The sequence below is a fragment of the Enhydra lutris genome, unplaced genomic scaffold, assembly GCF_002288905.1.
Source record: "Enhydra lutris kenyoni isolate GAN:26980312 unplaced genomic scaffold, ASM228890v2 scaffoldscaffold9, whole genome shotgun sequence".
Lineage (NCBI taxonomy): Eukaryota > Metazoa > Chordata > Mammalia > Carnivora > Mustelidae > Enhydra > Enhydra lutris.
In genome coordinates, this window is record NW_019154093.1 from 21484791 (window position 1) to 21502023 (window position 17233).

Sequence of the window (17233 nt, forward strand, 5' to 3'; positions counted from 1 at the left end):
GAGCCCGATGATGATGATGATGATGATGATGATGCGGGGGCTCCATCCCAGGACCCCTGGGATCATGACCTGAGCCGAAGGCAGAGGCTTTAACCCACTGAGCCACCCAGGTGCCCCAAGCAGGCAGCTTTTTAAAGACCATGGTAAAGATCTCGACTTTCTTCTGTGCCTCGGTTTCATTGTATACTTCAAATTATTCTGTAAAACGAAGATTGTTATGTAATTTTCTCATAGGGCTGTTAGGACTAAACGCAAAAATAAGATAACACACACACAACACTTACCGAGGCCCAAATATCTCATGTTAATACTACTGCCTTGAGGCGACAAGAAAGGCTTTAAACAGGGGAGTGACCCTGTCACATTTGCATTTTGAGAAGATGGGTGTGGGAAGCAAGGAGGATGGATTGTAGAAGGAGAGAGTACTGGGCGTAAGGAGGCAAGTTAAGAGGCTGTCATAATAGATAGTCCAGGAAATAGAAAAAGCCTGCCCTGCAGGAAAACAGTAACAGTAACAGTGAAGGAATTCAGCTATTTAAAAAGCAGAAGAGATGAGCTCTGATGCCCATTTAAATGTAGGAGGAGCAGGAGTGGGAGGAATCCTAGATCAGGCCCTCATGGTTAGTTTTCTTCCTGAAGTGATCTCCATCCCTCCCTCCATTCTCCAATAACAAAAAGGCCATCACAACTCATTTCCTTTCAAAGTTTTATTAAAGTTTAATGGAACAATTAGTATTTTTAAATTTTTTTGTTAACCTCAGTACAAAAATACAGTTGACGACTTGACAAAAATGGCTCCACCTAGGGCTTGAAGGTTTCTGTTTCTGTAACAGTACCAGGGGAAAGCATGCTTCCAGCTGGGGCTGAGTCCAAACACACAGCCATTCCTGCATACACATGCGTGCAAACAGGGAAGCCCAAGCAGGAGAAGAGGATGGAAGTTACTGGGATTCAGGAAGAAGCCCAAGATTATTCCCAGGAGAAAAGGAGAAGAAATAGGCTGGTCTCCTCAGTGGGGGTAGAATTACTGTTTTACCTTTAGGTTTGTTTTTTTAAATGATGAACTATTTCTGTAATTTTAATACCGTAGAAAAGATGCTACTGGTCTCCTTTCACCACCAAGGTGAATAAAGCGGGAGGAAATGGAAAAAGATTCAAATACTGAACTGTGAGGAGTACAACTCCAAATGGCTCAAGTTTTGTGTCAAAAGCTGTCATTCTTTACGTTCAGTGACAGACATCGAGGAGGAGGCGGGAGAAGGAAGTCTGCCACACTCTGCTGGATCCACAAGCGTGGAGACCAGCTCCTGTCAGCAGAAGTCTTCCACAGTGAGAGCGCTCCTCCCCATGTAGGCAGGAGCAAGGTTTCCTGGTTGGTTGAATTGTTCTGAGCGATTCCTCAATATCCCCTCCCCTGCTGCTTTCCTTCCAGAGCACTAACTCTGATGAAAGAAAGGATATATTCATGTTATAACTCATCTTCAAGATGTTTCTCTCTGAAGACATCTCCCGTCAGCCTCTCCTGAGCTTCCTTCATCCCCTGAACAACTGTGAAATAAAGATTGGGGGGAGAGAGTATGAAGCAGGTTTTTAATATCTGACATTTGGCAACTAACAGATTTTATTATAGGAGAAATACTACAGGAGCACAGGATCTAATTCTGGATTTGAGTCCTGGCAAGTCAATTATCTCTTTGAATTTGTTTCTCCATCTGTAAAATGAGGGAATGCTACTTACTTCACACAGGATTATTATAAAAAATTAAATGAATGGATAATAAAAGAGCTTTATAAATTATGAAATACTACAAAAATACTACCAATTACTATGGCTTATCCTCCAGGATTAGAGCTGAATCCCTGTCACAGACTACAGATGTTCACTTGTCATCGTTAAGGGAAGAGAAAACACCCTCCGCCCATCCCATGATATTATTTGGATGAATGCTGCATTTATTTCACTTCCTGTGGAAGTTACAGGTGAGTATGTGCGTGTGCTCAGAGGAGGTATGGTCTTCTATGAAGGAGGCAGTCATTTCCAGCACCAACTACACTGAGAAGCAGCCAAGTTTTCAGGCAAAAAAAAAGAGCCGAACTATCTTAGGACATCCTTCTTGTCAACACAGCTTCAAGAAGGGCAGCTGCTTTGGTATAGGCTCTCCACACAGTGACAGGCCAGGAGCTGGGTTGAGCCAAAGTCTGTAAATCGCAGAAAGCCAGCCTATGACCTCATAAGAGACAAGTAGTGTAGTTCGTTATTTCCCTTTTGCTGTGCTGAAGCCTTTAGTAAAGGCAGGCTTGATGTTCCAGTTCCACATCGGCTGAGTCATGGGGGATTCAGCAAAGGTCTTGTGTCCATATTTGGACTCACATATTAAAAGTTGATGATGGCAGTGGCAAGTTGGATGAAATTCTAAAGAGAAGGTGAATCTCCAGGGTCAAGAGCTGGGGACCTAATATCTAGCTAGCTGCCCTTCCCATGTGGGAAATTTCCCTCTAAGGCCAGCCTCCAGTGATCTGCATTTGGGTAAGGAAGATGACATTCTCCTTACCCATAGGAAGGAGATCTGGCAAGTTTATCTCCTCGCCAGATCTCCTTCCTCTCCCTATTCTGAGAAACAAGAGTTCCAAGGACTCAGAACATAAAGTGAGCAACAACCTGACACCATGGCAATGTGGAACACATGGCGGCTTAGCAAACAACCCCCCTTATAGATGACAGGAGAAACTCTGGAAGGAAAACAGGGAAAGTACTTAACATGAATTCCAACCTCCTGCCTCCAGAATGACTGTGCTCAAGGATTAGAGAACAAGAAAGCCTGACATGATTTCAACCTTCCTTCACCTGTTTGTGCTGATGCTATTCTTTCTGCCTGGAATATGCTTTTTGCATTCTTCTGCTGGCTAGGTCTCATTCTTCAGGATTCAGTCCAGTCACTGTGTCCTCCAGCAAGCCTGCGTACTCTCCATATTGGGCTATACCCCCACCCTTGCTTCCATAGCTTGAAATGTCCTCATATCTGTCCATAGAGACAAATCCTTATCCTTCTAGGTCCAGTTAAAGCTTACTATTTATGAAACCTTTTAGACTTGATCACCTAATGGCATTCCCCCTCCTCTGAATTCTGTTCTGTTAGCTCCAAACTGCATTATAAGCAGCTAGGGAAGGGGCTCGGTCTCATCTTTCTCCTATATTCTACACAGGTTCTAGCCAAAAGCTAGTCACGCTGGAGATGCTCAGCTAACACATAGCATTGAGTCTCCTCCCACAGACCTTGCATGTGCTCCCTTTTACTTAAATTCAGCAGCAATTCTCCGTCCTCTCTCTCTCAACATAACCATACCTTGCTCGGCACTGATGTAGAAATACTTGTAGCTGGGGTTTCCATTCTCATTGATGATTTCAGGATGCACCTTGCCACTGGGATCTATTACAGACAAAATGGGACAAGGACTGCAATAATTACAACAAAGAGGTGTTTCAAATGCTATATAGTACATCAGGCCCTCTAGAAAATGAGACCTGCCCATCTCTGTAGTCCACTCTCTCACTACTCTACCCCTTGTGTTTTCTGCTGTAATCACAGTGAATTCCTTGCAGCTCCCTGAACTCATGTCCCCCATGCCTTGGCTTATGCTGTTCTCTCTTCCTGGCATGCTCCCTTTCTTCTTGATGATGGTGGGATTCTACATTTCTATTTGTGTCCCCCATAGAATCCAGCAGAACGCCAAGCAAAGAGTAGATGGCCACTAAATTTAACATCTTTTGTAAATTGTTTGTGGAAAGACATTTGTCTGGTTACAGTACTCTGCTGTCTCAGTTGTACTGAGATCAGAGTGCAACTGTAGTACAGAGTAGGAATTGTAGCTTATCTCTGTCCCTGTAGTGCCTACCAGTGCTTGACATATGGCTAATACGCAAATGAATAATGGATGATCAGTACTCTGTCACTGTTTACAAAAACAGTTAGCTAGTGGAAAAAATTTCCTTTCAGACTTGAAGTTCTGGCATTGGGAATTCCCCCGTTCTCTTGAAACTGGTTTTGTTTGTTTTGTTTTTAACCATCCTCGTACAGTTTCGCTAAATAGAGTGGGTGCCTTGATTCCTTTATCTCTCCCTCCACAACACAGATCCCCAGATTAAGATCTTTCACCTTACCCAGGAAAAGGATTCGTGGAATATAACCCCCATCAGGGCTGAAATCTTCATCCTTGGGCTCCTCTTCATCCTATTAAGTATAAACCTTAAGTCAGATCATGTCCTTTTCCTCTTCAAAACCCTTCAGAGGTGGGGTGCCTGGGTGGTGCCATCTTGGTTTCAGCTCAGATTGTGATCTCAGGGTTGTAAGACCGAGCCCCAAGTCAGGCGCCACACTCAGTGCAGAGTCTGCTTAAGACTCTCTCTTCCTCTGCCCCTTCACCCCGCTGTTTCTCTCTGTCTCTGGCTCTCTCTCAAATAAGTAAATAAATCTTAAAACAAAAACAAAAACAAAAAACCTTTCCGGGGCTTCCCCTCTCGCTCAGGGTAAAACCCCAAGTCCCAAGTGGCCTAAGAGGCCCTACATAATCTGCCACCTGGGCACTTCTCTGACTTTATGTTCTAGCCTTTGTTCAGTCTTTTTCCATGATGCTGACCTGCTTGCTGCTGCTGTCCTTAAACAAGCCAGGCATGCACCTCGCTCAGGCCTTTGCACTTGTTCTTACCCTCTGCCAGGACTTACTTCCTCCATTATCCACATGGCTTACTCTTTTTTTTTTTTTTTTAAGATTTTATTTGTTTATTTGACAGACAGAAACCACAAGTAGGCAGAGAGGCAGGCAGAGAGAGAGGGGGAAGCAGGCTCCCCGCCAGAGCAGAGAGCCCGATGAGGGGCTCGATCCCAGGACTCTGAAATCATGACCTAAGCCGAAGGCAGAGGCTTAACCCACTGAGACACCCAGGCACCCCTTACTCTCTTTTTTGATCCAAATCTTTGCTCAAATGTCACCTTTTTTCCTAACCATCTATTTAAAATTGCAAATTATTCCCTCCACCCTTTATTTTTAGCCATAGCATTTACCATCATCTGACATATTTTGTTTAACTGATTTGTCTGTCTCCCTATAATTCATTTTCCCATACGTAATTTCAGTAAGGGTGGGGAATTTTATCTGTTTTTCCATCGCTGATTCCCAATACCCACATCAGTGACTTGCACACAGTATTTCTTGAATCAATGAATTAATGAGACTGATATTTTGGCTATAATTATGGAGTTATAGTCCTCCCAGGAGATATAACCACATGGTTAGCTTTCTTTTGAAGAAAAGTCTGAATTTGGAGGATGCCCAGTTAAGACATTTCTGTTTCCTTTGAGTGATGGTTCTAACTTAGAAAGTGATAAAAAGTTCATATGCATAAGAAATCAACAGTATTGTTGATTGTTGTCATTTCTGGTGTGGATCCCATTTCAGGAGTTAAATGGGATTTCTCCAAACTAATATAATTTTGCCTTGAGTGAGGTGTGTCAGCATTCAGACTATCTACTAGTCATACGGCAATCCTTTACGATCCCTTAGCTGCCTCAACATTCCCCATTAGTGTCCTCAAAAGATTTCCAGTCCTATGTTTAAGTAATGCTATCTTCACAGAAACTTAGGGCTAGACGTTTCATCATATAGCATCCAAGCATCCCTTACTTGCAGAGTACAGCCTAAAACTCAGCAGTTAGGTCACAGTACCTATTCTTATCACTTATTAGGCTCTCTGAACTTGGCTAAATCACCTAATTCCTTCAGTCCCAAGATGCTCTTTCTGTAAAACAGAGATAGAGTCCCAGTGGCTGAAAAAAATCCCTTCTAAAATTTGATATCTCACTTGATAGTAACAGACCTATAATCTATGCCAAGTACATAAAGGCTATCTAATGAAGAAACCAGAAGATTGTGCATACAAACCCAGCACAGAGAAGGGGCTCAACTGCATCACATAGGGATCTGTGTCTTGCATGTACCTCTAGTACAGCCATACAATGATGTAAAACATGTCATAATCCTAGGCGAAGATTGAAGGGACCTTAAAATGTAGTCATCTTATCCCCTTTCTCCTCTCTTCCTCTGACAAGTGGAGGCTGGACAGCTTTCTACAGCTGACACACAGGCCTTAGTATTAGAGGTCAAGAGTAAAACACTGTATACAGGAAGCCAGCTCTGCTGAATATGATTTTATACCATTAATGATGATAATTTTAAAACAACAAAGACTTAAAATCGTAGCCGAAAGGAGAAACTCTCAAAGTCTTACCTCAAGATTCACCATAACAAAATTATGGGAAAGTTCTGAAATTTCTGTAGATTCGGCAAATTTGGGCTTCAAAGCTAAGAGGGAAAAAATATCTTAGAATACATGAAAACATTCATTGTCAAATCCAAGCCCTAATTTGTTAAGTTGATTCAGATAAATGAAACTTTTTTTTTTTTTTTTTAAACTCCTAACAACCAGAAATCAGGACACCTAAATTCTGGTCATGCTTCTGTCACTTACCCACACAGGTATGTCACCAGAGTGACTGACTTCATTTCTCTCAAGCTTTTATCCCACTTATAAAATATGGATAATAGCATACAAATGAAAACAATTATTTCTATTTGCTTTTTATAGCCACATTTCAGTAACTTCTATTGAAGTAATAGACAATAAAGTAACATCACAACATATATATATATAATTACACTATTTGCACTAATTTCATACTCCTTTTCCAGTTAGGATTCTGTAGAGTGTAGCATACCAAACAAAAGAAAAAAGCTGACTGGGAAGTAGCAAGGTGGCCCAGCAGAAAAACACATGTCACAAATAACTCTGGTTTCCACCTTTTTCAGACTTCCCTAAACACTTCTCATGTCTCTATATATTTGTTTCCTATATTTACTGTCCATATGACTACTGTAGCACTTAATCCTATACTCTCCCGAACCGTATCTCATTGTTTTGCCCTCCAATCCCTTGCATAGATAACTGCAAACTTCTTGGGGACAAGAAATCTATGTCATATATTTCTTTGGTATTCCTTAAAGCTATCAGCAATGCTAGGACAAAGTCTGTGCTATTATTTTTTAAGTGTTAATATTTAAGAACCCATTGGAGGTTGGATTATTTGCACTTACCTTTGCAAGCTCCACACCAGGACTTGTGGATAATCACCATCAGAGGCAACCCACTTAAAAAAACAAAGAAATTACAATCTAGTAATTCCACTTCTTTAAGTCTATCCTAATAAAATGACCACCTGATAAAGACAAAGGTTAATGTACAATGTAGTATGACTTAGATTAAGAAAATTTTTAGGCAACCTAAATATTATAGATTACTGTAGTACAATTATTAGTAAGTTCTGACATTCCTGAAATGTCAGGAATTCCTAAATACTGCAAATTTGGGTTTTAAAGCTAGGGAGATGTTCTGACATTCCTGAAATGTCAGGAATTCCTAAATTCTGCAAATTTGGGTTTTAAAGCTAGGGAGAAAAGACATCTAAGAGAAGGAAACATCAAATTACAGTACTTCTAAATGTTATGTTATATAATCACTGAAAAAGTTAATAAAACTTTTCATTGCTATGTCAAATTAAAAACTAGAACAGGGGTGCTTTGCTGGCTCAGTCAATAAAAACATGTGCTCCTGATTTTGGAGTCCTGAGTTCAAGACCCACGTAGGACATACAGCTTACTTTAAAATAAATTTAAAGGGGCGCCTGGGTGGCTCAGTGGGTTAAAGCCTCTGCCTTCAGCTCAGGTCATGATCCCAGGGTCCTGGGATCGAGCCCCGCATTGGGCTCTCTGTTCAGTGGGAAGCCTGCTTCCTCCTCTCTCTCTCTCAGCCTGCCTCTCTGCCAACTTGTGATCTCTGTCTGTCAAATAAATAAAATCTTAAAAATAATTAAAATAAAATAAAATAAATTTAAAGAACAAATATAGGGGTGCCTAGGTGTCTCAGTCAGTTAAGCATCCACCTTCAGCTCAGGTCATGATCTCAGGTCCCGGGATGGACTCCTTCCTCGTGTTCAGGAGGGAATCTGTTTCTCCCTCTTCCTCTGACCCTCTCCCTATTCCTATTCTCGCTCTTTCAAATAAATATGTAAAATCTTTTTTAAAAAAAATCCTCACAACAATCCTGAGGTATATTATTGTTCTTATAAAAGAAAGGAGAAAAACAGACTAAGAGTTCTAAGAGATTAAATATCTGACCACATAAAATCTAGGTTCTGCCACTTACTAGCTAAGTTCATTAATTCTGGCTCCAAAACCAATGTTCTTCCTGACCATTAAAGTTTACTTCAATTTAGGATGGCAATCCACAATGAATAATCAACTAACTTTGAATCAGAGAACAGAGGTTGTTAAAGACCTTAGAGGTTGCCTAATCCAAACCTCCAATTCACCCAGGAATTCTAATATATCATATACCATCTAATATATCACATGTAATTATAATACATCCAAAATATCTAGTATTAACAAATGGTGGCTAAGATTGCCTGATGAGCAAGAAACGCATCACCAACAATGCAGCCCATCCTTTTAATGACTCCATGCATTTACAGAGCATTTAAGAATGCCTTGCTCCCTCCCCTCCCAAGAAAATTCCTATTTATCTTTCTAGAGCAGATTTTAGCCAACCAGTCTGTAGACCTGATCCAGCCTACTGCCTGCTTCTGTATAGCTGTAACATACAAAAAAACTTTTTTCATTCCTAAAAGGAAATGAAAGAAACGTACCAAAACATAATAGCAGTTATCCCTAGATGATGGGATTATGGTTTTACTATATTTTTTTCTGCATTTTCCAATTTTTTTATAATTAAATGTAATTTTTATAATCAGGGAGAAAAAACTTTTTCTTTTTTAAAATGATGAACAACATAATCCACCTTGGCCAGTGGTGGATTACTGAACCAGTCTTGGCCAGATGAAGCTCTTAAGCTCTCAAGGCTAAAACCCCAAGTTGTAGGAGAGTCCTATGTAAGCAGCCATTGGCTTTCTCCCTCATCCAACCCCTGTATCACCACACCATCATACAGTGTATATGATCACAGCATTTACTACATTGAACTCTCTTACCTGTCTCCCTGCAACAGACTTAGGAGTTTCATTTTTAAATGTTTGGAAAACAAATCTAAAAAATAGTACCTTGTGATGTTAAAATTCAATATAATTCACACTTCAGTGCAGTTTTATTAAAACGCACTCATACTCAGTTGTATACTTACTGTAAATGGCTGTTTTTGTGATACAAGGCGCTATAGTTAATAAGCTGCAACAGAGACCTTATCCCCTACAAAGCCTAAAATATTTGATATTTGACCCTTTGTTGACCCATGTTCTAGAGTGACAGTTCAAATATCAACCCTTTATGAAGCCTTCCCAAAACTACCTTCTCTCAACAGCTAACTAGTCCTTTCTTCCTCTGGGGTTCCAAAGCATTCTGTCATCATCCTGCAATTGCCAACCCTTTTCATCCCATAATCGTGTTTACTTGTATTTTTCACTAAACTATTAATTTCTCAAGGGCAAAGCCTATCTAATTCATCTCTGAAAATCACAAATGCTGACAAGGCAGATATCCACCATTTGTTTAAAGAAATCAATGAAAGAATGAAAAACAGCTTAAAGTGAAATTTGCCTTAAAAACCAGAATGAAGCACAACAGTTATAGAAGTTGTCATAATTACTCTAGGTTAGACCAAAATATCTAGTCTCTCACTAAGCACCATCAAAGTACTATTTTGGTCAAAGGCATAACAGTGATACTCACGTATCTAAATATTACATTAGGTAAATTACATGAAGAATATTAAGTTACATTAAGTGAAAAAGATTCCAACAGACTTACTTCTTTTAAAAGATTTTATTAGATGAAATAATCCAATAGTTAAGTCTTTCACTTCCACTAAAACCAAAGCTTCCCAAGAACAAAAACCAGTGGATTTATCTGTGACCCCTGACCCCAGAATAGACTAACAAAAAGTAGGCACAGTACTCAAAAACTTATTTGTGGTATGAACAAAGTGAGTGCAGATGAACAGGGCCATCTTCAGTTCTTGTTCGAACTGTTTTAAAACAATTCATCCAACCAGTCTGCTCTCTCACCATTCAGATGGGGGAAATCATCAGTGTGTGATACCCCAAGTAGAACCCAATCTAAACAAACCATGTCCACCTGAACTCTGTCCCCTGGAGAAACTTGCCAAGAATCTCCAAGCCAGTTCTCCATTTTTTTCTAGTCTCGACTTAATGCTGTAAACTCAAGGCCTGGCACAGAGCAAAGTAAACCAGTCACAACAGCTCTAGTGCCACACAACATGTTCTGCAGACTGTGAGATTACTCCATCAAGAAAAACAGAGAGCAGGGGAGGTTACACCAGGAGCCTTGGTTAGTGCAGACTCTGGTTCAGATACTGCAGAAACATGTTGGCCAGCTGAGGCAGGTTCTCATTGTTGGGATGCATTTTGGTGTAGGAAATAAACTGGCGACGGAGGCGACTCAGTTCTGCCATGGTCAAAGCCCGGGTAAACTGCAGGTGCTCAGTGGTTCCAGGAAGCTTAAGCAAGTCTCCAGGGACCGCGCTCTTCTGGGCTTCCATCAATCCCGCCAACACCTGGCTCGTAATCTGATCCAACTGGTGCAGAAAGCTGCCAGAGGCAAGGGGCTGGGACTGTGTAGACTGATGGGGTGGGGGAGCCTGGTTCTCAAACAAGGCAGCCCGTATCTCTGCCAGGGGCAACGGCTCCTCTAAGCCCACCAACGTGAAGAGGGGCCGGTCCCAGCGGTTCCGAGAGTCGGGAGCCTCAAAGCGCAGAGTTAGGGCCTCCATAAGTTCAGGAGGATATAAGGCACTTGAATCACCCTTTGCATCTTTATCGAAGTCTGGAGTCACAGGAGCTGGAAGATCTGGCGCTTTGGTATTCTCCTGCTCCAGTTCCTTAGGTACATTGACCTGGGTTCTTCCACTTACTACAAAGTCCACTGTTTGGGGTTCCCTGAGGGCACTGCTGCCAGCCGCCAGAGGTCTCCCTCTCTCCTCAGTGCGCGGCCTCCAACTCACACTGCCGTTCTGGCCTTGGTTGTCTGTCGCACCAGCCACCTGAGGTCCCCCGCTCACACCGCCGGGCCGCACGCAATATACCAAGCAGAGCGGGGTGTGCGCCGCCCGCGAGAGGCAGTAAAGCTCGTAGCGGAATCCCTTGATGTAGTTAAGCGAGTCGAGGATGACCACATCGTGGCGACTCAGGCGCCGCTCCACCGCAGCTCGCAGAGCGCCGCGCAACGCCTTTTCACGGGCCGAATCGCCGTACACGGTCGCGTCCTCCGTGCCCAGCACCGCCGCGTCATTCACCACGTACACCGCGCGGCCCTCAGCCGCCAGAGCCCCTCGGAGCTCCTCCACGCGCCGGCTTTTGCCACTGTACGGCAGCCCACAAAACACCACGAGCGGCATCCTTACAGGGCGCGGCCATGTGCAACGGCGTAGCGTCAACTTCCGGGGTGTAAATGTCACGGACGCAAGCCGGAAAGGCAAACTGCACTTCCTGTCCCTCTCGAGGCTTAACGGACCTACTGTTGCTATGGGAACACGAGTGAAACCCCAACTAACTCTAGGACCTGCTATCTCAGAAAGGTGATGGAAACTAGAATGACAGCAGTTATTTATGTCAAATGTGATTCTCCCTGTGGCCAAAAACAATGCCCAACAATTTTTAATAGGGCCTTAACGAGCACTAACAATCAGCACTACATTCAGCATGCAAAAGGAAAAGGACCATTCACAAATGTTAGTTCCACTTCATACCTTACACCCAGTGACTCTCAGTAACTGTTTACTCAATAACCTTTTCAATCATTTAACTTCTCCATGATTGGGAATTCTGAAATGAACATCAGGCAGTTCCCCCCATAGGAGGTTAAGGGTCTGAATGGGAAAAATCAAGCACCTACAAGCAGAGTAAGATAACACTATAATGGATAGAGTAGATTGGGATGTAAAAGTAGAGAAGAGGAAAACAAACTGCTCGCAGGAATAGTCGTTTGATTTAGAACGTGAAAAGCTAACAGAATTTTTTCTCCTGGGTAAGGCTGCCCGATAAAATACAGGATGCGTAGTTAAATTTGAACTTCAGAAAAACAAAAAAAAAAAAAAATGTTTTTAATATGTTTCAGATACTGAATAGGACATATTTAAAATTACTTCTTGCTTACCCGAAATTCAAATTTAACTGGGCATCCTTATTTTTATTTGTTAAATCTGGCAACCCTATTCTACAGAATGTGTGAGACTCAGAGCCATGAAGGTGTAGGATCTGTTCTAACAAGATACAGTTGACCCTTGAAAAATTATGGGTTTGGATTGTACAGATATACTTGTAATGCAGACTTTTTTAACAGCACAGTACTATAAATGTATTTTCTCTTTATAATTTTCTTAACATTTTCTTTTCTCTACCTTACTTTGTTGTAAGAATACAGTATGCAATACATATAACATACAAACTATGTGTTAATTGACTGCTTATGTTATCGGTAAGGCTTCCAGTCAACAGATTACTGGTAGTTAAGTTTTTGGGGACTTGAAAGTTATATGCAGATTTTGACTAAGCGGGCGGTCAGCACCCCTAACCCCACCAGCATTGTTCAGAAGTCAACTGTAATTTTGTAGGTGCAGAAGTGTGTGGGTCTTTGTGTCTCTCCAGTATACTACAGTAGAGAACATTCAAATATTGGCTCTGTCACTTACTGGCTGTGTAATCTATTGACGAGTTATTTAATCATTGTGTGTCTGAATTTCCTCTCCCATAAAGTAATAACAACAGTTCTTATTTCAAAGGCTGAACCGCATAGATTATAAGGATTAAATAATTTATTTAATAAATATAATTAATTAATTAATGCATGTAAAGCACTTAGATCAGTGCTTTAGCTTTCCCTCCCTTGCTCTATCTTTTCTCCCTCCTTTATCAGTTATTTGCATCAGTGGATAGACTAAAAATAATTTAAAGTTAAGACTATTCAACTTGAGACTATTAGGCAATATAATTTACTGCTTGAGTGCAGGTTCTGAATCCAGAGTGCTGGGTTTGAATCTCGGCTCCACCATTTACTAGCTGTGTAATCTTAAGCAAGTTACCTAACTGCTCTGTGCCTTAGTTTTCTCATCTCTAAAATGAAGGTAACAGCAGTACCCACTTCAGAAGAGCTGTTGTGAAAATTAAATGAGTTAATTCACATAATTCAGTGTCTGGTGCATAATAAGCACTTAGTAGTAGTAGTAGTAGTGTTATCATCAGGCAACTACTCAGTTCTGGCTCTGTTTTGGCATAACCTTCACCTGTAATTAATGTTAAGTTGATGGCTGGAAAATGTTTTGCTAGCATATATAACCTACTGAATGTATTAGGTAAAAAAGTAATCTCTAGGCCCAACCTGGGTAAGAAGCCTCACTGATAACATAAACACACTCTACCCAACTGAGCCAGCCAGGCACCCCTTCCCCCATAAATAACCTAAAACCATATCTTGTACCTGGCAGCTGCTTCCTTCTTCCCATCTTCTAGTGTCCTCCAATGAATGTGATCTCCAAAACCTGGAAGGAAAGAGCCTTATAAACATTCACTGGTGAATAAAGGACAAAGACCCAAAAAAGAAACGTGTCCTATTCATAAAATACGCATAAAAAAATCTTTCCTTTGTCAAGAGCATCATGTTCAAGTCCCAGTTCCACCACTTTCTAGGTGTATGGGACCATGAACAGTCCCATACCTCAAGCCTCAGCTTTCTTTCATACCTATAAAATAGAGATAACACCACATAATTCATAGTTTTAAGGAGATTAAATAATGGCTGTGAAATGCTTTGTAAACTAACACCGAATATGCAAATAATACTGTAAGAATGAATGAGAATTTTCCACAAAGAAAACATAAAGTAGGTCATACAAATCACTACTCGTTGGATACAATACAGCAACACAGGTTTAGGATCAGAAATACATGGGTATGTGACTCCACTTCCTATTAAATGTGTGAATGTAGTAAATTCTCCAAGTCCCAATTTCATCTTTAAAGTCAAGATAATAATAGCTACCTCTTAGTGTTGGTGTGCAGATTAAATGAGATAATGTATTTAAAGCTCCTCTTATTATTCCCCTCACTCTGCCAGAGTGATCTTTAAAATCACATCTCTGCTGAGTAAAAACCTTTCAGAGACTCTCCAATTACCTAAAAGGAAAGGTCAAACTCTGGTAGCAGGACTTACAAAGACTTTCAGAATCTGCCCATTTCCCTAGGCTCACTTTCTATGCTTTGTCTAAAATCCTATATACAGGGACGCCTGGGTGGCTCAGTTGGACGGACGACTGCTTTTGGCTCAGTTCATGATCCCGGAGTCTCGGGATCGAGTCCTGCATTGGGCTCCCAGCTCCACGGGGAGTCTGCTTCTCCCTCTGACCTTCTTCTCGCTCATGCTCTCTCTCACTGCCTCTCTCTCAAATAAATAAATAAAATCTTTTAAAAAAATAAATAAATAAATAAATAAATAAAATCCTATATACAAAACTACTTTCATTTCCTTAAACTGGCTGCCTCCTTGGTCTTCCCCCTCACTTCCAATTCATTCTTCAAGTACAAATCTAGAGGGCATCTTTACTTCTGGCAAATCTTCCCTGACTCCCAGGATGGCACAGTTAAGCATACGACTTCAGCTCAGATCATGATCCCACTGTCCTGGGATTGAGCCCGGCATTAGGCTCTCTGCCCAGTGGGGAGTCTACTTTTCTCTCTGCCCCTCCCCCTCCTCCTGTGACCATGCCTATGCACTCGTTGTCTCTCAAATAAATATTTTTTAAAAATTTTACTCTAACTCCCAAACACCACCTTCTTGCCTCATCACAGTACTTCCCAGGCTGAACTGTGTTTATGTGCCTGTCTCCCTCACTCTAAAGGGAATTCCCTAAGGGCTGAAGCCATATCTGTCTTATTCCTTCCAGTTTCCCCAGCATTGAGCACAAACATGGCCATAGTAAGTGCTCCATAAAAATATTTATTGAGGGGTGCCTGGGTGGCTCAGTGGGTTAAACCTCTGCCTTCAGCTCAGGTCATGATCTCAGGTCCTGGGATCGAGCCCCACATCGGGCTCACTGCTCGGCTGGGAGCCTGCTTCCCCCTCCCTCCCTCCCTCTCTCTGCCTGCCTCTCTGCCTACTTGTGATCTCTGTCAAATAAATAAATAAAATCTTAAAAAATATATTTATTGAGTAAGTGAATCTTATTTAGGCCATATCATGTAAATGACTTAATTTTATATCTGGAAAATTTAAGTGATCATAATAATGTTGTCATTTATTGGTCACCTTATAATACACGTTATCTCATTTAAATTTGGCTTGAATAACAATACTTTCTATATTTCCCTATACTTCTGTTTTCTCATCAGTAAAATAGGTATAATAATATCTACATCTCATAAGTTTGTTACTGAATATTACATAAGAAATACTATAAATATCAGTACACTGCTTAGCATTTTATAAATGATCAATAAAGAGCAGCTTTGTTTGTTATTCTTGACAGCTTGAGACTTCAAAGGCTCAGAGAAGTTATATAACATGTACCAGGTCACAGAGCTGGTAAATGGCCATGCTGGGATTTAAACTTCAATTTTATGACATCTCAGTTATTATACTATCTTTTGGGCCTTTCTTTCCCTGAAATAAATTCAAATTTCCATCACTGTTACCACAGGGGAATAAACAGACCATCCAGATTAGCAAAGGGATGCAGTGTCCAAACTAATCATCATCACTTTTCATTCCCAACAGCAAGAGTTGCTAGCCAAGAGAAAATGTGTCATTTGCCTAGGGCCCAAAGTCTAAACCTGATGAGTCAATGATTAAGTGAGAGTGAAACTGGGAGAATTGGAAGGTGCCTAATGTGACTAATCACCACCATTCTACCTGTCAATACCTGAACTGAGGCAACTGAATCCTACTTTGGTGGAATGGCCCACTAGATAGTCTGGAGGGACAGTCACCTACAAAACAATAAAATCCTGACAAAATGGACTTTCAAAATGTGGTCACTGGGCTCACAGTGATAAACACAAAATAAGCTAAAACCAGATGAGGAATAGTGAGCGACAAGCAAAAGGGAAGACTAATCTGAAGATAAAGCATTACAATAGAGCAAAATGGAGGAGATAAATCTGAGACTCGATATTAAACCAACTCAAAAAAAGAATAAAGTGATAACACCCCCAGTTTTCCAGATGAATAAATGCCAAGTCTTTCTAGAGGAAAGTACTTCCCTGTTTAGGCCTCCAGAATAGCCACAAATAAACAATTACGAGTTCACAATCCTAGATCCCCACGCATGTAAGAAAACAAGCGACCACAATTAAGAATCAGCAAAAGCAACAAATAGATTTAGACTCTTAAGGACTTCAGATATTAGAATTATCAGCCATAGGATATAAAATAATTATGTGTGAACATCTGAAGAAATAACACAAGGGATCACAAATATGGGAATGCAACACAGGGAATGAATAGACAAATCTGTAAGGCACCAAACAACTTTCAGAAATTAAAAATATAGGAGTGCCTGGTGGTTCATTCGGTGGAGCATCTGACCCTTGGTCTCAGGGTAATGAGTTCAAGCCTCACATTGGGCTTGGAGCCTACTTTAAAAAAAAATTGGCAGGCGAGGTGTCCTCAGAAGCTCAATTGGTTAAGTGTCTGGCTCTTGATTTCAGCTCAGATCATGATCTTAGGTCGTAAGATTGAGCTCCACACTGGGCATACAGCCTGCCTGGGATTCTCTCTACCTCTCTCTTTGCCCCTGCATGCCTCCCTTTCTCTCTTTGTCTCAAAAAAAAAAAAAAGGGGAGGGGGGGCCTGAGTGGCTTAGTGGGTTAAAGCCTCTGTCTTCAGCTCAGGTCATGATCTCAGGGTCCTGGGATCAAGCCCCACATTGGGCTCTCTGCTCCCCGGGAAGCCTGCTCTCTCTCTCTCTCTCTCTCTATCTGTGCCTGCCTCTCTGCCTACTTGTGATCTCCGTCTGTCAAATAAATAAATAAATAAATCTTTAAAAGAAAGAAAGAAAAGAAAAATCTTGAAATATAAAATCAATGGACATTCAGTAATTAAAAGAAATGAGCTATTAAGCCACAAAAAGGCACAGAGGAAACTTAAATGCATATTGCAAAGT

The 17233-nt window shown here is 41.2% G+C and overlaps 2 protein-coding genes across 2 annotated transcripts in view; both read right to left on the minus strand.

The window, feature by feature from the left end:
• Positions 1 to 692: 692 nt before the first annotated feature.
• Positions 693 to 17233, minus strand: part of LOC111143212 (thioredoxin domain containing 12) — a 31901-nt gene continuing 15360 nt past the window's right edge. The window contains exons 2-7 of the mRNA XM_022496777.1: positions 13555 to 13615; positions 7147 to 7199; positions 6284 to 6357; positions 4160 to 4229; positions 3345 to 3428; positions 693 to 1548 (exon numbers count right to left, since the gene is read on the minus strand). Coding sequence (XP_022352485.1) covers positions 1469 to 1548; positions 3345 to 3428; positions 4160 to 4229; positions 6284 to 6357; positions 7147 to 7199; positions 13555 to 13615 — 422 coding nt within the window. The 3' untranslated portion in view covers positions 693 to 1468. The remainder of the gene's footprint in view (positions 1549 to 3344; positions 3429 to 4159; positions 4230 to 6283; positions 6358 to 7146; positions 7200 to 13554; positions 13616 to 17233) is intronic.
• On the minus strand, positions 9888 to 12138 carry LOC111143211 (KTI12 chromatin associated homolog). The gene has a single exon (XM_022496776.1). It carries the CDS (start codon positions 11474 to 11476, stop codon positions 10412 to 10414), a length of 1065 nt encoding a protein of 354 aa, XP_022352484.1. The 5' UTR covers positions 11477 to 12138; the 3' UTR covers positions 9888 to 10411.